The sequence below is a fragment of the Drosophila tropicalis genome, unplaced genomic scaffold (genome assembly GCF_018151085.1).
Source record: "Drosophila tropicalis isolate 14030-0801.00 unplaced genomic scaffold, ASM1815108v1 contig_593, whole genome shotgun sequence".
NCBI classification, from domain to species: Eukaryota; Metazoa; Arthropoda; class Insecta; order Diptera; family Drosophilidae; genus Drosophila; species Drosophila tropicalis.
In genome coordinates, this window is record NW_027173070.1 from 14,686,506 (window position 1) to 14,710,523 (window position 24,018).

Consider the following 24,018-nt stretch of genomic DNA (forward strand, 5'->3'; position numbering starts at 1 on the left):
AATAAATTATCAAAAAATTGTTGAATCTGCTAAAATTGCTGCGCGCGACAACGTACACACGCGGGTATCGTCAGTTTTAGAAGGCCATCTTAATGCAAAGTATACAATGCAAGTTAAGTGCGAGTGTCTGAAAGTAAAATAAAAATTAATTCAAAATTTAGTTTTTGCTATTTCAAACTAACGTTCGCACGCTCTGAAACGACATAGTTCATAGTGGGCAGCTCAGCCAGAGCAGTGTTGAAAAATGACCGCAAGGCGCTAGTACATTTTTGTGTGGTTTATGTTGAGTGTTGCCAGAATGTTTTCGATTTAGTGTCCGGCAACTATTTGTGTTTATAAAACATACCAAAATAAAGAAAAACAAAAAAGTATGAATTTAAATGTAACATGTAATTAAAAAACAAGTGAAAAATGTCGACTTCGATGTTCTCTGACGTGTGTTTAAGGGCGGCCAATGGCGACCGTAAACAAAGCAGACAAAAAACAATGTCTAGAAACTAGAAATTTGTACCGCGCCGCGACTTCCCCCGCTCTCCGCACCGCACCACCACCTCCACCGCCAAAAAATAAAAATATAAATCTAATAATAATAAAATCAAAAAATTAAATAATACCAATCACAGCACAAGTGGAGCAGTATTAGCTCACAAGTCTCGGTTCAAAGATGCAGGCCAAGAAGCGCTATATTCTTGTCTTTGTCTCCTGCGCCTTCCTGGCCTATGCCTATTTCGGTGGCTATCGCCTGAAAGTATCGCCACATCGACCGCGTCGAGCCCAACACGAATCGGCCAAGGATGGCGGCGGAATGCAGCCCAATTATGCCCAGTTGCCCAGCTCTTTAACCCACCTAGAACTCGAACCGATAAGTAGCAGCAACAATGGGAGTAGCAGCCTTCAACAGTTCCAGTTCCCATCCCAATCGAAGCGTGGATCCAATGCAGCGTTAACCTGCCGCATGGAGACCTGTTTCGATTTTACAAAATGCTTCGAACAATTCCTTGTCTATGTATACCCGCCGGAGCCGTTGAATTCCCTGGGCGCTGCTCCGCCCACATCGGCCAACTATCAAAAGATACTCACTGCCATTCAGGAGTCTCGCTATTATACTACAGATCCCTCGATTGCCTGTCTCTTTGTGCTGGCCATCGATACCTTGGATCGTGATTCTCTTTCTGAGGACTATGTACGAAATGTGCCATCACGTTTGGCGCGTCTGCCTCATTGGAATAATGGTCGCAATCATATCATATTTAATTTATATTCCGGCACTTGGCCAGATTATGCGGAACATTCGTTGGGTTTCGATGCCGGCGAGGCCATCTTGGCCAAGGCCAGCATGAGTGTGCTCCAGCTGCGTCCTGGCTTTGATGTCAGCATTCCGCTGTTTCACAAACAGTTTCCATTACGTGCCGGCGCCACAGGTTCAGTGCAATCCAACAATTTTCCAGCCAACAAGAAATATTTGCTGGCCTTCAAGGGCAAACGGTGAGTTTTTCGATGCAATAATTATTATTATTATATTATATTTCATTTATGTTAATTTTTTGTGTGTTTGCGACTTGGTTTTCCGTACATATTAAATTCTTCGACGGAATTTCATAGCAATTTAAAATCAATCATTGTTAATCAATTAATTTGTTAAGCAAATTAAAAAATACTGGAAAAGGTATTTTATTAAATTATAATAAGTCCAGGATACAAAAATTAAATTCCTTAAAAAAAGTAAGTTTAATTAGAAAATTTGCCGAAAATGTATTGAACTTAAAACTTTTAGGTATGGAATAAATTTAATTAAAATAATTAGAGAACGAATAGTAGCTCTTTAAATTCTTTACCCTGATAAGTTACAACGTGTTAATTTAAAGTCATTATTGTAACTAAGTCAGTGGCGGATAATCCCAGGAGAATGTAAAGAGGTGTTTTTCCTTCCACAAACACTTTTTTACCTATTAAATTAATAAAACCGGTTCTTTTTTTTTTAAATGACCAACTTTACCCGCCTTAAAAGCTGAACCTAGATGTTTACTGAAGCTCATTTTAAGTAACAGTATATCAATTTATTTTAAATCATTTAATTGAATTTTCAATTATTTTTTATATGAATAAAATGCTGATAAAGTTAAAGAAAATTAAGCAAAACATTTGTTTTGTATTTCGAAACGAAAGCAAAAGAAGATATCAATTTCAGTTTCGACTAATTAATTGGGTATCAAAAATTTGGAGCAGGCCCAATTAGTTTGTCTTTTTGCCAAATAAATATGAGATTTAATTAAATGTTGAGCCTATTTAAATTGGTTTTAGAAACATTTGAACGTCTTTGTAGCATTGTTTATGTTAGTGTTCGTCTAATAAGAGCTGATAAGAGCTGCTGATTCATTATCGACATGATTCAAATGGGAATCTCATTAATTATCATTATAAATCGTGCAAATTGTATCTCGTTAAACTCATAAACACAAAACGACTTACTTATGTATGTCGTTTCCGGACGCTTTCCGGCTGGGAATGTCATTTCGAATCTCTTTAATAACCTACTGAAAATGCATATTTTTTATGTATTTAGTAACCTAGTTTAGTTTAAATGTTTGTTCACTTTAAACTGACCTAAAAAACAGAATCTACAGGAAGAGAGAAGAAATTTTTAGACACACACCAAACACCAAAAATATTGACTTTTTGTTTTTTGGCTTTTAAACATCTCTATCGGAACTAAATTGCTAATACAATTTGAAGCTTACAATTTCCCCGCAGCAGTTCCTGGCAAGCAATTTCTGTTTTATATTTTTTTTGCCTGGTTCAGTCAGTTGGCAAATTGCAGGTTGCGTCTCCATGATATTGAAAACAAAACAACGGAAAACAACAACAACAACAACAGAATATAGGAGAAAAAAAGAATCCAATTGAAATCAAAAACCTGTATTCCCTCCGTTGATATTTCCAGTTCTATAGGGGTCTACCTCCCAGCCCAGACCCGGCGCCCACTCCATTCAAATTGAAAAATTGTCTAGCAACGACGCGTCACATTCATCATGTCCTTCGTGTATATTACATACATATGCATATACACTGTTGCAGGACCTTGTCCCCTTCTTTCTATCTATCTATGTATGACTCTATTTTACTCTTCTTTTGTTTGTCTTTGCTTTATTGTTGTTTGCCCTAGCCCGGGCGGGCCTGGCCTCCTTTCTACTAACTTCTACAGATGTGGAAGGATGAGGGCGACACGAATGAGGCTTCTTTTGACATGAAATTCGATTCAACAACAGGCTCATATGACCTTTGTTTGGGTGTGTTTGTATGTGTTTGTGTGCGTGTGTGTGTAGGATCGTTAGGTCGGAGTTTTTCACCTGTCTGTCCACGTGGCGACAACAAAAAAAAAAATGGTTTCGTTGTTGACCACCTCCTCCTGCATGAGCTCATTGTATGCTCTAATTTTAAATTGATTTTTACTCGAGGCGAAAGAAACGGAAAACTGAACTGATATCGAATGGAAATTCCCACAACTTTTCTATATACATACATACATACATACGTTTTCTTCATTAAGTGAATTGCGCTACAGCACTTAACAATCTGTCATTGAAGCAATTTAGTTGGAAATGAAGCCATCTTGTTAATAGAATTCACATATTTTTAATGAAAATGTGTGGGTAGTTGTTTGTATATGGGTGTGTGTTTGTGTGTGTTTTGTGTGTGCGTGTAGTTCAAGTTAAATGCATTTTGATGGCATCCTTGGGGAGATGTTGACCAAGATTAAACGGTGAATTGCAAATTGAGACATAAGACTCGACTCTCTGTATACCCAAGGTGAAAGAGTCATGTATAAAGCTTATTTCTAGAGGTGCTAATATATTCTCGACTATGTTGTTATTTGGTCTAGTCTAGCCTAGCTGTTGGTATTAAACAACTAGGGAAAAATAACAATAAACAGAAGTGGAAACACATTTAAGGCTACCTCAAAGTGATGTTAAAGTTGTTAATAACACACACAAACACACGCAGGATAGATGGTTGGTTGGATGGATGGATGGAAGGTTGGATGGATGAAGAGGGGAAATTACTTCTGTTTGTTGACGGTGAAGAGAGATGTGAACCCCACAATTAAAAGGGAAAGCAACGACACATGCCGGGCCACTTTACAATTATGCCCACAAACACCCCAAGGATGAGGAGCAAAAGTGAGTTCTGGCCAAAAGGAAAGCCCCAGTCTGTCCATTTACATACATAGTTGCCCCAGTAGGTCCTTTGTGTATAAGCTCCCTCTCTCTCCCTCGTTTTCTCTCTACGAAATGTTGAAAAGTTTTTCCTTTCGCATTTAATTGCTCATTCCTTCAACTCTCACATGTGTGCCACGAGTAAAAGAGACAGTGCAAGTGAAGAACGAGAGAGAGAGATAGAGAAAAAGAGAACGACAGAATTGTGAGTTAATCTGCGGTTGGGAATACTGCTCGGTTCGTTGGGGGGTCTGGACACAAGTCTGCAATTGGCATTTAAAGAATACACACATACAAATATATATTTTTATTTTTGGACATTTCATTTATTCTTTTTTTTTTTTTTATTCTTCCGCATGCCTTTAAAGCTAAAGACAGGTTCAACCTGCCACAAGTTAAGTTTAAATTCAATTTTTCTGTCTGCTTAAAGCATATTTAAAGATTGATTATCAATTGGCCATGAGGTCATCATCATCTCACAACCTCGCTCTTCTCTCTCTTTCTCTCTTGCTCTTATCAGTTTATGAATAAAATTTTTAATTAATGTGAGAAACGGAAACAACGTGTAAGTTGACATCGAATTGTATACATACATACATTAAAGTCACTTATAGATCTGTGGAAATCATCTGATCTCTCCTTTCTTTCTAAGAACCTAGAGTCTATTCAGCTAAGATGAGACATAAAAAGTGGCTAAGCAATTCAAATTTCTTTGGCTTGAAACGTTTAACCGAAAAATGTCATTCCAATGACATTCAAGTTCAACCAATAATTTTCATTTTAGCTATGTATATGCTTTCGACAATTTTTGTTTACGTTTTTATGATTAGACAGAGCAGGACTAAAATTTGTTAGTCGCAGTGTGTGAACCCAAAGGAGTAACTAATATACTCTAAAATCACTAAAGGTGCTGCTTGGGGTCTTCTGTGTCACAATAAAGTTTACCAAGTCTATCCGGGAAATTGGTTCTTCATGGACTCAAAACTTGTTTTCTCAAAAGAAAAGTTAAAAATTTTTGTTTTCAGGCAAAAATTCTAAATTTTATATAATCTTTAGACTGTTATGCATGTAGGATTTACCTCAAAAGTTACTATTCTGGTTAGGGCGCTTCTGAGATTAGCTTTAACAGTTTCTGTTTATGCAAACCGACAGACATATGGACAGATTGACGGCATATATGTAGCTAGGTCGACTCGTCTAGTAATAGTGATCATATTGAGATATTTTAAAAGGTCGGGAAAACACTTTCTTTATTCTTCTTTAATATACCAAGTCGCTACCACGATCTAAGTCAGTAATTTTCTTATAACCTAAGAATTTGCAAATGAAAGAATCATTTCTTATCATATTTCTTTATTCAACTATAATTTAAGCAAACATTTAAAGTATATAAAATTTTTATTTGCTCAAACAAAAAAACCAAAAACATTTTTAAGACCTTGTTGTAAAATGATTCAACAGAACATAAATAAAACAATTTAGCGACAATTTTCATGCCGTCCCCCAGGCAATAAAATCGACCTAGACGAAAGAAGGAAAAAATGAAACAAAACTTTCCCTTTTTTTCTAGTATTCTTTTTAGTAGACGGTGCTAGAGAGAATGAGAGAGGGAAAGTTCTTCTCAGCGCATTGAAACCGTTTCCCAGGTGACATTGCACGTTCTTTGCTGTTTATTAACTTTTCATATCTTTGTTTATGACACAAGAAGTTCATATGCTTTTGATATGGTTATGTATCCATATTCTTGCCTTGCTTCAGTTAGTTTTCATGTCGGAAATCGAATAAGGAAAGAGCAGAATGTAGCAAAATCCTTTTCATTTTTGCCTTCTTGTTCAAGGGGTTATATTATTTCTGTTTAAAGTGACAAAAACCTCATTTAATGATTTTGATAGACTATATCCAAACAGAAAAACACACACACACGCACACGTGTGTTACATGCACATACAAAATAATTCTTCATCTATTTTTCCATCCAGTGAATGCCATCCATCCATCTGTCCAATAGTCCATCTATCCTTTTGATTGGTCTACCAGTTGTATATTGCTTTTGGGATTTTGGTCTAGAATGCAGCATTGCATGTGTTGTCTCTGGACCTAGGGCTGAAGCATGAAGGGAGGAAACTGTGTGAGGTGTGGGCTAAAAATGTTAAAAAGGGTATTTCGGGTTTACTTTCGCTGCATGTTGTGCGTAGATCGCCTCCATCCTCCTCCCTAATCCCCCATTTTCCGACACTCTACACCATTTCACTTCACTCGATTCTATTTCCACCAATGGCAAATTGCAATTGCTATTTTACAGGAAAACATTTTTGCGCTTTTTGGCTACAAAATTGCTGAAATCAATTCGTTGCGGTTTTGGGTTTAGCTTTCATTTTGTGTCTGCAATAGAGTTCATTTTTTTTCCCTTCATTTAGAAAATTTAAGGGAAAAAATTGTTGTAGCCTAATCTGTGTAAGCGAATAAGTAGGTATGTATTCCAATTGGCATTAAGTCATTATTAAGTTTGTTAAACAATTAAAAACAATATAAGTTTTATTTCTTTCAATAACAACAATCTCGACTTTCGTTGGTTAAAGAGGTTTTTGTTTTTACAAGGACTCCTAATAATAATTCATATTTTTATTCACCAAAATATATGGCTACATTATGATTTTACGGATGTTGGCTTTTAAATTGCGAATTTATTTAGATATACATATAGAAAAACTTACATTGCCTTTGCATAAATACAAAAAAATATTCTAGATTTTAAATTCATCGTCATTGAGCCCATGTAAGAAAACATTTGAATAAATAAAATGATAATGAGGCTAATAATAGTTTTTTTTACGATTTCCGGTTAGTCTCAGACACTTTTTACTGTCTTTTAAGAGGCTCCGAAGTCTAGACGTTATGACGTTTAATTGATGGAATAACAAGAACGAATCATAATTGGCTGGAATATTATTTTTTTTTCATTTTGAAGCAGCTCACAAGATTGGACAATCGTTTTATTTTGCCTATTTTGAGGATTTGCAAATGAAAAGGAGTTTTACTCAATCATCCGCTCTTAAATCTGTGCTTCAAAGTGACTTAAGTAGACTCATCTAAGTTTAAATTTATTGATCCCATTTCCCATTTTCGCTTTCTCCCAGCCTTTCACTTACTAAATTATGTGTAAACTGAAACGCTATTTTTATGGGCATTTGAAACGCTTTGAAAGAATTGATTATAGGCTTCGTTTCTGAGTTTTCTGAACTGATGGCGAGAGGCCAACTTGTCTGTATATATATATTTGTATATGTATTTGTAAGTATAAGTATAGAGTAGTGTGTAACCTTATCTGCTTTTCCTGCCATCAACCCAAGCTAGAGTCAAAGCTTGACTGTTTATTTTTTTATTTATTTTTTTTTCTTTCTGTTCTTTATTATTTATTTTTTTCCTCTCTTTTTTCCTTACTTATGACGTGTAAGCGGCTCAAGCAGTTTTTGCGATTTCGTGCTTCTTTATTGACGGCACGTGCCGGTTCCGAGTTCTTCTTGGGGGCGACGGACCAGAAAAGTGTTCTCTAAAAGTGCCTCCTTCTAAGTTGAAACAGACTTCTCCCCATTCTCCAGCCATTTAAGCAAGAAACTCATTATCAATGAGTTGACTGACACGCTGAAAATGAGATGCGATGAAGGAGCCGAGGGGAAAGTGTCTGCTGAGCTGGGTTATCATAAGGAGCGCGCGTTTCCTGCAAACAATTTTCGCCGAAAACTGTTGCTAAATTGGCTCAAATTTCAGTTAGCTGACAATTTTGTGCAGACGACGTCATTCCTTAAACTACATATATACATACATATGTATATAGCTATGTAGATTCAAATTTTAAGGTCGTCAGACGCGAAACGAAAACGCTGCCAAATAAAAGTCCATAAAAAATCGCATGAAGACGGCATCATAAATAATTTCTTCGATTTTTTTTGTTGTTCTTTCTTTTATATGGCAACCAAAGCGCCGGCAAATTAACTTCACAAAACCAATGCGGCAATAAATGGATCATAAAAGAAGAATACAAGAAGCAAAAACAAAAAGGAGCAAAAGCGAAACACACACTTCAAGTCTATTTGGCCGAAAACGATTGATGAGGCTTTAGAATACTTAAGCAGCAGGAAGCCACATAGACTGAATGTAGTTTTTGGCTTCCATTCAAAATGGGGGAATCCATTTGCAGGCATAGAGATTTTTCAAGAATATACATATATACTGAAAGCTAATTCATTTTTAAAGGCCTTTTTGTTTTAAATCCAAGTTCAATGGCTGAGGGCCAAGAAGATTTATGTGCATGAGCAGTCACTTGAATGTGAAAATTAAAGGGAAATAAAAGGACAGTAAATCGATAGGTAGTCTTGCAATTAAGTTGATATTTGCTTTTCTTTGTTTAGTGCGTTATGTCAAGGTTAAATAAAATGTTGGATTAACAACAATTTTGTTTAGTTGAGCCATTTTTAATAGGACTACTTCTGATTATTATTTAACTACAATAACTTTTTAATGGATTAAATTTCAGACTTGTTTTTCATTACAAATTGGTTGTTTCATGACGAAAATAACTTTAAAATATCTGCTTTTCTTGCCTTTTTGCATTACCGAAATATGATGTATGTATGTATTTCTGCCGACTTACTTTTTGTTAGTATTAACTAACCACTTCGTTTGCAAGAATTTGTTATTGTAACCAAAATATGTTTGTTTAATTCTTCTTGCACAATAAGTCTTAACCAATTCAATTTGGCATGTGAATTTCTAACATTTCGGCAAACCATTTGGCTTAAGATTCCCTTTGAAAAGTTATGCAACTCAATTAACATTCCTCCGGCTCGACATATTTTGTGAGTTAGTGTGGCAACAAAGTTTTCCCCCACTCTCTTTCACCGTCTCCCATTATTTTGGTTTAGTTCTTGATTTAGCAAAAATAGCCACAAGCCGCATCCACATTTGTATTGTGTGCCAGTAAATTATAATTCAATTGCACTTAATTGAGTGGTGCCGAGTGGAGGAGGCTAGTGTAACCGCCAAAAACAACGAGCAGCCAGTGCCATCCACCAGCAACCACCGAGTACCACAATTATTATTGTACCAACATTTTGGATGCTGGTAATGAAGATAAAATGGTAGAAAAAGAAATTATAATGAAATAAAATAAAATTTAATTGTAATTTAATTTTGTAATGAGTCATGGTTAAATGAGGGAGGAGAAACGTGAAAGGGTGGAGAAGGTGGCAGGGAATGCTTGGCAGATTGCAGGATGTTTGCCAGTTTGCCAGTTCACATATTTGGCCTAAATATGCGCTGGCCTCGGCTTTTACCTACTTCACTCTCTACTCTTCTGACTTTCTCTCTCTCTGTTGACCGCTGGCTGCAAAATATTTTTTAATTATGCCTATGTGTTTGTGTGTGTGCGTGTGTGTATGTTGGTTTGGTGGTGTTTTCAGTTGGCTTGACTTGGCCAACTGCTGTTGCTTTCGGGCCTCTTGGTTTGTGGTTTGTGTCCGTGCTAAATGCTCATATGGCGCGAAATGAATTTTGCCAGCAACAAAAGGGCAAAAAAATGTATTTTAAAAGAAAGAATGAAGCGCAAAATATGCGAAAGATTCATTACGATTGATGGAATTCTTGATACTCATTGCAGAATTTATTTTTAAAGTTGCAAGCAAGAAAGTATGCTATGAATTATTTTCCAAAGTAATTATTTAACTGTTAAGACCAATTTAAGGATCTACAAAAATAAAAGGGCTAAGATGAGGTACATACTTTAAGATATTTTACTTAGGATTTTTTTTTAAAGATGAATGTGCAAAGTACTCAAAATTCTTGAAGATTATGATAAGAATTATTTATTTTTATTCTACTTAATAATAATGTTATCACAGATTGCTTTGTTTTTTAATGGCCAAAAGCTATTTAATCAAAATTATTATTCCAAATAATTTGAATATTGACTTATATCTGTTTCGGATATCAAGAAATATTCTTTTAAAGTTCTTCTAAGAAAACAATTGCAAATAAACTTCCATTGAAAATAATTAATTTTAAGTTCGATCCAATGAAGCGTGTGGAGATTGTCTTTTGATGTAATTAATTAACTATGCTATTGGATGCTGGATGCTCTTGGATTATAAGGTCAGCCACGGCTTTAAGGCAAAGTCAAGAGGTTGAGAAGTCATGTTCATTTAATATTTTCTATCAAAGTGTAGTTCGCCAGAAAAGGATTTGTCATTGTTTGTATTTCTATGTTCTTATGTCAAATAGCAACAAATTTTAGTTCTACTGAATGGCTTCTAACAAATACCATTAAAGAAAAGCGAAATAGTCCTAAAGTGGTTTTTAGTAGATTTTCATATAGTAAAATTGGACAAACCGCCACAAATTCGAATAAATCCCATCACTAGTGGGAATCATGCTCGAAATAATATGTGTCACAACTAAAATAACAGCAGTAAAAACAACAAGTAAGGCATATGCCACTCACAGATGTTGCACTCACAGTGCAGTGCATTAATTTTTTGTTGGTTTCCCCTTTTTTCATTACACTCAGAGGTATACAAACGTACATACATTCACATTTATGCATTCAGCTTGAAAATTAAAGAGTTTTCATTATATTGTTTGCATACATTTAGGCGTTTAAAGCTTGTTGGCGTTGTATTGTTGCCTTTATTTAGGTGTTGGCTTTTTGGTTCTTGAAATTTATGAGAGTTTTTTTTTTTTTTTTTTTTTTTTCGTTGGTCTTAAATTCTGGTATGGAATGGGGCGTGTTAATGTAATTATGATAAAATGCGTCACCGCAACGAGTTGAGTGGCCCAAAGCCAACGCTTGACTATACTTTTTTTACTCTGTCTCTGTCTTTCTTGTTGTCCTTGTCTCTGTTTCTCTCTGGCTTCGTGTCGAACAAATTTGTTGCCAAAAACACGCAGCAACACTTGAACAGCGCATACACGCGTTGTAGAAAACAATAAATTTATAAACGTTCTGTGCCGAGTTATGCCAACAATAATGGCGTAAAACGTTCCTCCAGGCCAATGTGGTACGACTATGGCTACTAGTGGGTGGAGGAAAAGGAGGGAATACGAGGTAGTAACAAATAGGCATGCACGTTGGCGGTAGGAGTCCTTCTGGTTATGGTTCTGACTCTCATCCTTCTCCTTGGTGTACGTGTGCGTGGCGAGATGAAGTTTGCAAAGGATTTTTCTTACTTTCTCGTTCTTTTCGTTTATTTTCTCTTCTTTTTGTTGAAACTTGAACACTTGTTTGTTGTTGTTTTTTGGAGGGTTTTAAGCGTATGCCTGGCAAATACTTGTACTTATCGTTAGGAGTAAGGAAAAGCAGCCTTGAAGGTTTCGGAGTTGAACAAAAAAAAATGTATATATATAGATATTTAGAAACGGGTGGACAAAACATCTAAACAACCCATTTTATAAACGAACTCTGATTGGATAGCTTTTCTATAAGAAATTCATTGAGTTAACCTCTGCGATTTTTTATTGCAAAAACTAAATAATATAGCAAACCGAATAAACAGATAACGTTTCTTTTAAATATAGTAGTGCCTTCTTTAAAGATATGAAGAAGCTCACAAATGTTCAGCCTATTGCATACTTTTTGGGGCAAAGTTTCCTTTAATTCAAATCTCTGCATCCGCTTATGCCTATTATGCAATACACATAATGTTATTCATCTTATGTAGTCTGCTTAGAGAACATTAGATTTGGTTGGTCCTTATAGCACTGTGATTAAAGCAAGAGAATGAGCTAGATCATTCTATTATCAAATCAAATCTGAAAAAATTGGAACCGGAACAGCGACCTATTAAAAAATTGTATAGCCTTAAGGATTATGGACTGTTGCTCTCACAACCAAATGCAATAGAATTGTACCCAATATAAAAACAAGGGATAGCAGATTCCCTGAAAATGAACATTGAAATAAGCACGCGCTTCCGAAAAGGATGAAATATCATAATGCCATTTAGAGGATTCGAAATTCGTTGGGATATAATAAATGTATTTTCTTTCGCTTTTCACATACAAATACAAAGTAAAATCCAAAGATGAGTGCGTGCATGTGTGTGTGTGCCCGTGCGTGTGTGTTTATATCGTTGTGTGGGTTTTGTGGTGTGCGGTTGTTTCCGTTGCTAAACAATGAAACTTTATTTGGTATAGCAAATTTTTTTTTTTCGTTTTGTTCTTTTGCTTTTCTATACGGGTTTTTATTTTTCTCACTCACTCGTCGACATCTCGTCGTTGTTGTTATTGCATTTTCATTGTTTGTTATTTACTTTGGCACTTTTGCACTGTGTAACAAATTTTGTAGAGTTCTCCTTTCATATCTGTACCTACTTTTTTTTGTTTTTGGGTTTTGTTGTTGTTTTTTTTTTTTTTTTTTTTGTAGTTTTTGGTGGCAAATGTTATTTATGGTGGAAAAAACGCCTTGCCGTCGCACGTTTCAAATAAATTGATTAAATTTCATGACACTTCATCATGCCAGAGCAGAAGACAGAGACATTGCCATTGTGGCAGCAGCAACAACAACAACAACAAGAACAGAAAACCAACAACAAATTTCAAGTGGTTTTTTGAGCAAGAACTTTGCTCATAAAACAACTCGGAAGCTGTGTCTTTTTCTTAAGTGTAGGGCGAATAGGAAGAGTGAGGTAAAGATGAAGGCAGGCACACAGACATACACCAAGATAGAGAGAGTGAGAGAGACAGGGTATGGTGCGGATGGTGCTGTGTCATTTGGCAAGTTTTATTCCTTTGGTCCTTGGCTGGCTTGATATGATTATTATTATTTTTATTATTATTATTATTATCAGCATGCATAACAGAATTCACAGAACGACGAACTCTACATAAAAAGGGCATATGCCAAAAAAAAAAGAACCTCAGCATACTTTTGTGGGTGCTGCTAATTAACAGCATACAGACAAAAGAACAAAAAAATAAGAGCCCAGAAAAAACTAAGAAGCAAGCAGGCATAATGAATATTTGAAAAGCGCTTTTTAATTGAATTTACTTTTTGCGTTTTCTTTCATTTTTTGTTGCTGCTGTTGTTGTTGTTCTTTTTGTTTTTTGCTCAACAAATGAACATAAGCCATATGGAAGGCTAGAAGGGGAGGTAAAAGGTGGCCTCTGCGGTGTGGATTGTGGTGGACTGGCAAAAGGGATGTAATCAAATTAAAAAGCTAACATCCACATACATACATATATTTGATTTAATTAAGTTTCCTTCTTGGTGCCTTCTTCGTTCTCCTTTCGCTTCTATTTAGCCTTTGAGTTCAGTTTTTATTTTGGTTAGCAAATGAACTGCAAAGCTACCGAAAATTTCCACCACACAAAAATAAATATCTCTTTGTCAATATGGTTAGAAAGGAATAAAATAAAATAAAAGAGAATGTAGTCTATGGTAAAAATCAATGTGAGGTTGACTTCGCAATGCCCTACATTAGATGATGGTAAAGCTCTTTCGAATTAAACTCGGTTATTTCTACCTTAACTAGGTCAATTTAATATCCTTCTTATTATTCTTCTTATTATGTCTTTTATACTCCTACTTATCTCTGATCATAGCTTTGGGTCACTTTTGGCAAATGTATAAGTTCAGATTAAACTTTACGTGAAAATAAATATATCCTAACAGTTAGTGTAGTCAACTACGAATTGCTTGTACTTAACTGTTTGGTTTATTTGAATTTGAACCTTTTTCAGTTGGCTTTTGATATTGAAATGCCAAAGAGTAGGTCAGGAGTTCAATTAGCCAAATTAATAGAATTTTCTAGATACATATAAACAAATATATATACACATAGTATATAAATACATATAAAATATCATTAAATACGATAGCAGCAACTACGGTTTATTTTAGGAGAATGATTTTGCCAACTTTTTTGGTTTTTTTTTTTTTTTTTTGGTCCGTTTTAACATTCCCTTTCAATTCAACTCTCGAAACCCATTTTATTTTATTTGTTCCTCTGCTTTTTAGACTTTTCTGTTGCTCTGCTTTTTTTGCACTTAAAATTTCAACGCCACCAGAAATTTGCTCACTTTTCCTTCATTTTCCTCGCTTTCGTCTAGCGAAACCCGTGCTTTGTGTCTTTTTTTATATTTTTTTGGTTTTTTGTGTATCTCTCCTTCAAAGTTGGCTTCATTTTGGCACTTGACGCTCACTTTGGATGGACATTCAACTCCTCCTTCACATTTTTAACGCATTTTTGCTTTTATTTTATTTTACTGTTAATTTGATTTCATTTTCGTTGTTGTGGAACATTTTTCTTGCTCTTTTTCACTTGTTTTTTTTTTTTTTTTTTTTTCTTTTTGCCTTATGGCATTTCTAAAGGACTTTTCATGTGGATAATTAAACAAAACACAAAAAAAAAAATCTAGTGAAGAAAGGGGGAAAAATGGCAAAAGAACAAACCATGGAGCAAAGGAAAAAAAAAAAAAAAATAAGCCACATAAAAGCATTAATTTTTATGTGTTTGGCAAACACTTTTACGTCCGTACTCTAATTTTTTCCTACTACGTCCTTGGAGTCTTCTATAAACTGGTTACATTTAGAAGTATTACCTTAGTACCGAAAGTTCAGTATTTTTGCGGTTGAACCTTTTTCTGTCATTTAGTGCCATGAGAGAAAGCAATTGAAGAAGGAAACTTTTACACTCAATAAATTTAAGAATTTTGCATATTTTTAGCTGAATTCATTATATTTTTCGCTCTTAAAGTGATCATTATTGTTAAAAAAAATAGGAAATAAATTTTAAAGTACGATTAAAAGTCTCTTCTATTAACTTAGCCATAGATTTTCCCATGTTCAACATTTAGTTGGTATTATTATCTTCTTTATTAGTTGCATCGAAAACAGTTTTCAAGTGAACTCGTTAAGCATTCGACAAGGCAATACCTTTCAATAGTTGGTATTCAATTGTGGCAGCTGCCACTTCCTGTCAAGAAGGAGGCGTTTGAATTTCTTTTTTTTTTTTTGGAGTTGGCTTTGGCTGCAATCGACAAAATGTGCTTCAATAGTTTTCTAATGGACTCCATCCGCCATTTAATGCACACACTCTCAACTCGACTTGACTCGACTCGAATGGCTGGAAAGGCTGGTTGGCTGACTGGGTGGTCGGGTGACTGGGTGGTGCAAACGGCAATTGAAGTCCGAAAAAGGCGCACACGTTGGCAGCTTGCAAAGATTAATGATCAATGCCAGGCCATGGCCCCGATTCTCGCTTCTGGTCTGATTCTGACACTCAGGCAACATGAGGCGATAATATGCGATTTGGTGCCTGGCCCCGCCATCAATAAAAATCGTTTACCTACATCCATATCCTCACAACCCTTCACATAGTTGCCCCAGCCAGATGTTGTTCCTCCATTTCCTCCTACTTCTTCAGCGACTACTGATGCTGCTGCTATTGACAGAGCAATCGCTGAACGACAGCACCAGCTCCTGCAGCATCTCAAGTGTTGTGGGGGAAGGCAAATGGAGGAGAAAGTGGGTTAGGCAACCCGATGCTTAAACGAAACGACTTTTCCCAAATATTTGGCATGCATGAAGTTATTTAATAAAAATTGAATAGCTTTTCATGCCAACGACAAAACTTTGCCTCCTTCATGTTTGTCTTTCGTTATCGATATTAGCAGTCAATCGTTTTGCAGAAAACATATTAAAATCAATGTATAAAAAGAAGGTAAAAAATTGAAAGAACGAAGGAAAGAAAGTGGTAAGGCGAAACTCCAAAGAAAAGGAAAGGCATCAACTGTTAATAAGATGAAATTGCAAATTTTTCAAACAAAACTTGATTTATTCATTAAAACGTTTAAACTCAAAATTAATTAGTTTTGTTTAGTTGACTTTTCATGAAAGAGATATCCTATAATGAAATTGCCTTTTGGAAAAACGGAAAATTTAAAAATGGTGTTGATAAATTAATGTCATTAATAAGTTTAAGAAAAGGTTTCATTGATGATAGGCTCAGAAAAAGTTCAACTTTAAAGTAGCCATACTAAAATTAATATTTGCCACCATTTTACCCCACCCAGTTTAAACTTCATTAAAACTATGCATATGAAATAATGCTTAGACCTAGGAGAGCATTAGCATCAAAGTTTTCCACATAACCCAATGCCCAATTCACAACAGGAAAGATCCAAAAAGAGTTTTTTTTTGTATCATTTGAATGTGTTAAATCTGCTCAGTGCAGCAAATTGTGTTGTTGCTGACTTTTATGAGTAGGAAGAACATGAAGATGATGTGGGAATGCGGAATGTAGAAGGAGGACAACTCAACTCTTAACTTGCACATATGTATGTATGCCTGCAGTAATTGCCGCCGTGCCGCTGATTACACTTCAACAACCAACACACACACACACACACACACACAGACGCACAGAGCCCCATAACAACATGGCATTTGCTTTTACACCCTCCTCACCCACATTTTATATACACGCTCATAAACTTCACATACATCCCCGATCCGACCCAGTCGGGCAAAGCGCCCGTTGGGCTTTTAACTGCACTAGTTTCCCAGGCATAAACTCTGCGAACTGCAGACGCGTCTCAGCTCAACCAAATGATTGCCCCCGACAAATTTGACGATTTTGTTATCTGATTAAACTCAAAAAATCTGCCAGCCTAAAACCAAATAGAAAACTGTTTTATGTTGTGAGCATGTGTTTTTTTTTGGTTTTTTTGAAATGTTTACAAATGAATCATAAATTCTTAGAATTATTCTATTTATGGCCGTGTTATGGGATTGAATGTTTACTCATAAATAGAGGAATGCAAAGTAAATGCTTATCCGGGAAATTTTCCAAAATTTATACACTCTGAGTGTGTAAGACAAAAAAAATTTTTAAAAATATTAAGCAGAACGATTATTGAAAATTGAATAAGTAAGGTAACTTTGAAACTTTCTGTTCTTTGCTGTTTGATAATTTGTAATCATCCTTAATGGGAAATCTTTTAATTATCATTTTTGCTCCTTTAACTTGGACAAATTTCAATATTTCAATGAAAGAAATGGCAACTCTTCTAAGCCAAAGTTAAATCCCCAAACAGTAAGTTCCATTTCGATATTGACATTTTTGTCATCCGTACCACCGACATATGCCTGAATTTATATGTGTGTGGATGTGGTGTAACTGTTGTCCCTCTTTGGTTCGAGTGCTTTAGCTAAACGCCTGGTAAAGCCTCCTCCATTCTCAGTCTTCTTTCTACATGCATTGCATCTCTGGCTATATTTGAATATTTAATTTTTTAGCGAGCAGTGAACATTTCGCACTTTGAAACCTGATGCTAAACGCTGATGGTTTTACCTCCCAACCAAGCTCCCTTCCTCGGTTTCCGACTCTGCCTAGTCCCCAGTCCCATTTCCATTCCCTCTTTCCTCATTATTATGGTTTTCGTTTTCATCATCATCGTCAGAATTTTCTTTTTTTTTTTTTTTTTTTGTTATGTTTTGTTAAGCAAACACAGAACAAATGTTTTTCCCGCTTTGCTTGATTGCGAGTTCAATGCACCCAAATTGCCTTCAATTGAGGGAATGTCCTCTGAATTCCGGTTCAATTTGGTTCACTGTGGCTCGGTTTTATCGTTTTCATAATTAATATACTTTTAACACGATTCGGTTTGCACATTTTTTCAGTTGTCATTTGACTTCATATACAGGTATATATAAATGTATCTATATGTATCGTATATACATCTTTGTTGATGGTTCTTTTTTAATTAAAAGCATTTCGTTTTAATAAATTTCACTTTGACAGGCCAGCTAAAGGCGGCAACAACTGTCGGCCAGTTGTGTGTGTTAACCGCGCACCAAAAACAATTTATACCTGGCCCTTTTAATATTTAATTGACTTGCTTTAAGTTCGCTCTGGGGTCTTCATTTTGCAAAAGTCATCACTCTATCCATATCCATTGGACACAAGGGGAAAATTGTCTTTACTTGCTTGATCAATCGAGTAAACGTCTGGTAAATGTTGCAATTTTACTTGCTTTTTTTTATTTTTTAAATTAAGTGTTATCTTTCTATCTATAGTTTTGTTTGTCAAGTTCGTTTACAACATTATTTAGGGTCCCTATAAATTAATATTTATTAATTGTTAATAAACCATAATACATATGGTCTATGGTTTTTGTTTATAATTTTAAAACCTACAGCTGCAATTTTTTAAATTTTAAATAAACCTCAGAACGTATATATTTCATTTCCCAACATAATTTAGTTGGCCCGATGAAAGACATCAAAAGTTTCTAAAAATAAAGTGTTGAGATAAAGTTTATTTATAAAGAGTTTTTAGCTACTATCACAATTCTATGATTTGTGCCAGCTGTATTAATTAAGCTAATTATACATAAATAAACATGTGTATGCCTATTAATATTTGAAAATTTGGAAATCTAGAAATCTCTATAGCTAGAGAGCGTATTTTGTGATACCAAATGAACATTTTATTAATAAAATAAAGGCATTGCTTTCGTCAACTTTAACCCAGTTGGCATTAAGTAATCCAAAGCAACGAAAATTGTCTTACAAATCTTTGAGATTCACGTTTAGTTGAGATAAGAAAGTATCTATTTAGTTTTTAAACATTTTTTACCATCTCAACTAAGAGGTAACTTTGAATTCGCCAGATTTAAAGTATAGAATTTGTTTTTAGTCGAACTCTCTCGTAGCGTAATTCCATTATCCCTTTGACATTTTGCAGTTGTGAGTTTGGCGACCCAGTTTACGATAAACTACTACTAACACAGTGCAAAAATCTCGAAACTTTTGGTTTTTTTTTTTTGCTGTTCCCTCCCCCATCTGCACCTAGTTTCTTTTTGGAAAAAGAAGAAGAAATAGTTGAAGAAGTGCAAAAAGAGTGAAATGGAGAATAAGGAGGTGAAAAAGGAGTGAAAGCAGAAGCTAAAGTACGCGGCAAACTGCATGACATTATTGCCAACAGTTGTTGTTCTTGGCCCACGCGCTCTACGTGCACACAAACACCCACACACACACACACCATTTCACCCACCCACACACACACACACTCATAGAAACTTCCGCTCTGGTTGCATTGTTCATTTAAATTCTAATTTGTATTTGGTGCACTCGACAGCGGGAAAAACGACGTCGACTACGGCGTTTGCAACATGAGTTTGCTACGGGGACACATTTCCTGCTAGAGGGCTTTTGGACAGGCACAGGTCGACAACGGGCTTGACTTGCATCCCCACACCAACAACAAAAAAAAGAAGTAAAACCAAAAATCAAACGAAACCTAACCAAAAGCAAACCACGTGCCCAATAATGTCCTTGAAAAAAACAAGACAAAACTTTTGCTTCCAGTGTCTGCAGTAGGCCTAGATTTGCCTTTTCTCTCGACCTTTTCGAGATAACAGTATTTTATGCTTCAAAGAAACTAAACATAAAATATTTAAATGAAATTGCTTAAAGGGCAGCTAGAAAACTTTCTTCTAAAAGAGAAACCACTTAACTATGCAAGAGCAAAAAAAAAAAAATGCATAAAGTAATCCAAAGCAACGAAAATTGTCTTACAAATCTTTGAAATTCACTTTTAGTGGAGATAAGAAAGTAAATTAACATTAAAAAGTTGACAGCTTTTAAAACAGAAACACAAAAAATAAAATACACTTTAATATTTTAGATTAACAGTCGAAAATCGAAATAACATTAAATGATGAAGTTAAAATGTTATTAGGATATACATACATCTCTCGATTTATTAATATGAAACATAACGACTTTAAAAAGCTAATGAACTGATTAACTGGCATAAGATACGGAAAAATGATTATTAAATTCTAAAAGTCACCTTATATATGTATGCTTAAACTTTCGTTTCCGTGTGTAATATTACTTCCAAAATGCACAAAATTATTCAATAAACTTGATCAGTCTATGTAAATGTTCAGTGACTTGGTATTAAACTTTTTTTCTCACTGTATTATGGGTTAAATCAGCTCAAGGTGTACGCATACAAATGCAAATGTGAAAATGACTACAAATACCTTCTTACCACGAAAACAAATTGAGAATTGCTGTGACCATGAAAAGGGGATAGATTTGTGTGTTTGTGTGTGAAGAGGGGAGATTGGTTTGAAGTAATTTTCACAGTCTCATTTTCCACATTGTTTCGATTGCCACAAGTTCGTTATCTCAATGCACACACACATACAGTAGTTCTAGTCCCCACCGACAAAGAACTATCTACATTCCAATCTGAGAACCTCTTAAGTCGACATGTCGTTTCATTTAAAAGTTTATCGCGTTTTCTCTGACATACCTCCCTCGTGCCATGCCCCTTTTATTTTCACCCTACTCTCGTTTTGCTTTTTAGTGGGCAGTTTACCCACATTTTCCTTTTGGTTTTTTTTTTTTTTTTTTAATTTAGTTGTTGTCGCCGCTGCTTTAGTTGATTAAAAACCGCACTCAAAGTGGAAAAATGCGCTTTTCTTTTGTCTGTGTATGTGTGTGGATGTATCTCTCTTGGTGATGGAAGAAACTGGGTAAGGGAGGGGTAAGCAACAGGAAGCTTTACAGTGTCTTATGGCTTTTGTTCTGCCTGCTGTTGGAATTTATAGCAGGTTTAACCTACTTTGTAGTTTAGTACTTTAGCTTGTCCATGTCTACACCCCCCGCCCACCTCATTTCCCCCGATCAACTCCTTTCGCGTTTGTTACCCCTTTTGTCCTCCTTGGTTCCCATTGCAATGCGCGGGGTCATCTTCAAGGCTAACCGCAAAATGTAAAAAGTTTTTCCTCAAATTAGTTGTCAAATGAATGGCAAAACCGTTGAGAAACTGCAATGCTTGAGTATTAATTAAAACAATTTAAACATGAAAAATAATAAAAAATTTAAAAAGAGAAAAACTTATTTGCTGATTGTTTGTTTGTTCGGTCTCGCAATGTTGCGTTCCTTGCGTGTTCGCAAGGGCGTTGACTTGGCATGCCATCAATTAGGTAAAAAAAGCGGGAAATCGTTTTTTAACAAATTTAATGTAAAAGTTTTAGTTTTACAACTTAGTTATGCTTAAACTAAACTAGATCTTAACTGAAAAGGCTTGTCTCTTTGGGTATTAATCGGGAGGAGAATTTGTATGCACTTTTTGTATGTGGCAAAATCAACTAACATTGTTATCAATAAATGTGTATGTGTGGTGTGTGTGTTGCGTTTTATACGATTTCTCTAAGCTAGATCATCATAATTGGGCTTATCACTAAACTTTACGGAACCCCTTTCTCGAATACTTCCACGCTGTGGTCTCTTGTATTCGGATTTGATCGTTGATGCTGATGTCTTGCCACCAAATGATTGCTCAAATGCCACCGCACTGGGTCCAATGGGGCTGGACAATTGATAACTACTATGTTGTACTTCCGTTGGCCATTTCTCACCCTGCATGGCATCCATTAGAGCAGCCTCCAGTTCCTCTTCCTCGAGCTGTTCTTTCTGCTGTTGCTTTTGTCGCCGCTGCTGCTCCTGGAGTCGTGCCCGCAGGCTACTCATCCCAAAGCTGGGCGTCTGTTGGGTACTTACCATTTCTTCTTCAATAACCACCTCTTTGCTATACTTGTGTGGGGATTTTTTAGTTGGTTTATTTGCTGCCGCTTCTCTTTCGCGAAATTTTTTCAAAAACGCTGGCGGATAATTGGGTGCCTCTGTTGTGGTGGTGCTGGAGGTGCCTTTCGATTGTCGACCTCTACTTTTTACAGTCGAGCGAGAACTTGTTGGAGAATTCGATGTGGTTACCGTGTGAGTCCTGCGATAGCCATCAATGGGTATAAAACCACTTTCCATTGAGGAAACCGAATGTATTTCCCCACTTTCTTCACCCGTGTGTTCTGTTACCTCATATCGATGCCCCATTTGTTTGGCCAATTCATTCTCAACCTGATCGCCGTCTATTACATCTACATCATCGTCTTCTTTCACATACTCATGATGTCCTACCAATTTTTCTGGCTTGGGCAACAATTCATGATCTTTGCTAGAGATATCCGTATGCAAGTGCGACAATGCTTGAGGACGGACTGTGACAAATGATGTTGGCTTCTCACCAGGCTTATAAACAGGTTTCCAAGTCTGATATTCCATTATCTTGCCAGTAACAATGTCATTATTGGTACCAGACTTTACCTTTTTCTTAAAATATTTTTCCATAATTGCCTCATCGCTAGTCGCTGGCAATTTACCCTCGACAATCATTTCCTGTTCCTTTTCCAATTGGCGTATACGTTGCTCATACGTCAATGGAATCGACTCCGTCACCGCTGGCTTACCAACCATACGTAATTTGACCACCTTTTTGGGTGATCTCATCTTGATAATTTTCATGGGCTTATTCGTATGCGGATTTCTAATAACATATTTCACTCGTGTCGTTTCCGTGGGCATAAAATCAAGCATAGTTTTCGCATAGCCCACTGTACTTGGCAAAAAACGCTCGCCGAGCATGGCCCGAGCATTGTTAAACATTCGTCCCATTAAGCCGCCCATCAATGAGTTGTTCATCTCTTGCCACATAAAGCGACGCTGAATTCTGCAAGAAAACAATTGGGACGAAAAGAAAGGAAAAGATTGGTAGAAGTTTAATCTTAACAGTTTACTCAATGGTACTTATAATTTGTAAATTGTTGAAATATTGTTAATTTAAAGCGAATTAAAATATTTTAGTGACAAAATTGAAGTCAAGCTGTTTTTTTCTTGATTCTAGAGTTAAAGTTACAGTAATAATCTTTTGTTTGTCAGTCTATATATTAGCTATATTAGCTTTTGCATGGTTGGTTGTTAAAGCGACATTTTTGATCAAACGTCTTCTTCGTTTTGGCTCCAGGTCTGATATCCTTCACAGAGGAATATTATAATTAAACTCCAAGTTTTTAATAAAATAAAAAGCCGAATCAGTCTCAGTGGCTTATATTAGCCACATTAAGAGTATTGTAAAAAACTTGATTTGCTCTCTAGTTCAAGAAACAAAACTTCGTTTAGAATACCAAAACGAATTCTTTCGATGTCTTAAAATAGTTGAAAATAGATTCAAGCTCAGCACACTCAAAAATGAAAATATAAAGTATTGATAACATTTGATTTATATCCCAGTTATTCCAATCCCTTTAACTTTCAATCACTATAATACTAAATATTTTCTCACCTATGTTCCTCTGCCTGTTGTTCCTTGGCATTGATCATGATCAGGAGCTGTATAATCAGTAGCACGCCAAACCACTTTATATAATAATTATAGATCCAGATCACATGTCACAATTTAAATTTCCTCAATATGTTAATTTACTATTACTTACGCAATGTTTCCTCATATTTGCAAGCACAAGTGTAAATTTGTGTATTCACAATGATAAACTCGTTTTTTTTCTCTCCTTCTTTTTCGCGATTTTCTTAAATTTCTTTACGTTTTTTGTAGTTTTTAGTGGGTTTTGGCCTTGTATGCCAATGAATTTCAACTGCCGGCGCCTGCGCGCCAAACACTTGCTTTTATATACTTCAATCGCTGCTCCAATTAATCGAAAAGCGCAACTTGATGGAGTTGCAGTTGCAGCTTTTTATACCATACACCCATAGGGTGAAATGGTATATTAAAGTCGCCAAAATGTATGTAACAGGCAGAAGGAAGCTTCTCCGACCCTATAAAGTATATATATTCTTGATCAGGATGAACAGCCGAGTCGATCTAGCCATGTCCGTCTGTCCGTCCGTCCGTCCGTCCGTCCGTCCGTCCGTCCGTCCGTATGAACACGCAGATCTCGG

At 35.8% G+C, this 24,018-nt stretch overlaps 2 protein-coding genes across 2 annotated transcripts in view; one reads left to right on the forward strand and one right to left on the reverse strand.

Moving 5' to 3' along the window:
* Nucleotides 1-301: 301 nt before the first annotated feature.
* ttv (exostosin glycosyltransferase 1 ttv) overlaps nt 302-24,018 on the forward strand; it is a 70,752-nt gene continuing 47,035 nt past the window's right edge. The window contains exon 1 of the mRNA XM_068291054.1: nt 302-1,485. Coding sequence (XP_068147155.1) covers nt 665-1,485 — 821 coding nt within the window. The 5' untranslated portion in view covers nt 302-664. The remainder of the gene's footprint in view (nt 1,486-24,018) is intronic.
* Nucleotides 21,439-23,442, reverse strand: LOC137577786 (uncharacterized). The gene is made up of 2 exons (XM_068291332.1): nt 23,405-23,442; nt 21,439-22,792 (listed from the first exon to the last, which is right to left on the reverse strand). The coding sequence occupies exons 1-2, from the start codon at nt 23,440-23,442 to the stop codon at nt 21,439-21,441; spliced, it is 1,392 nt and encodes a 463-aa protein (XP_068147433.1).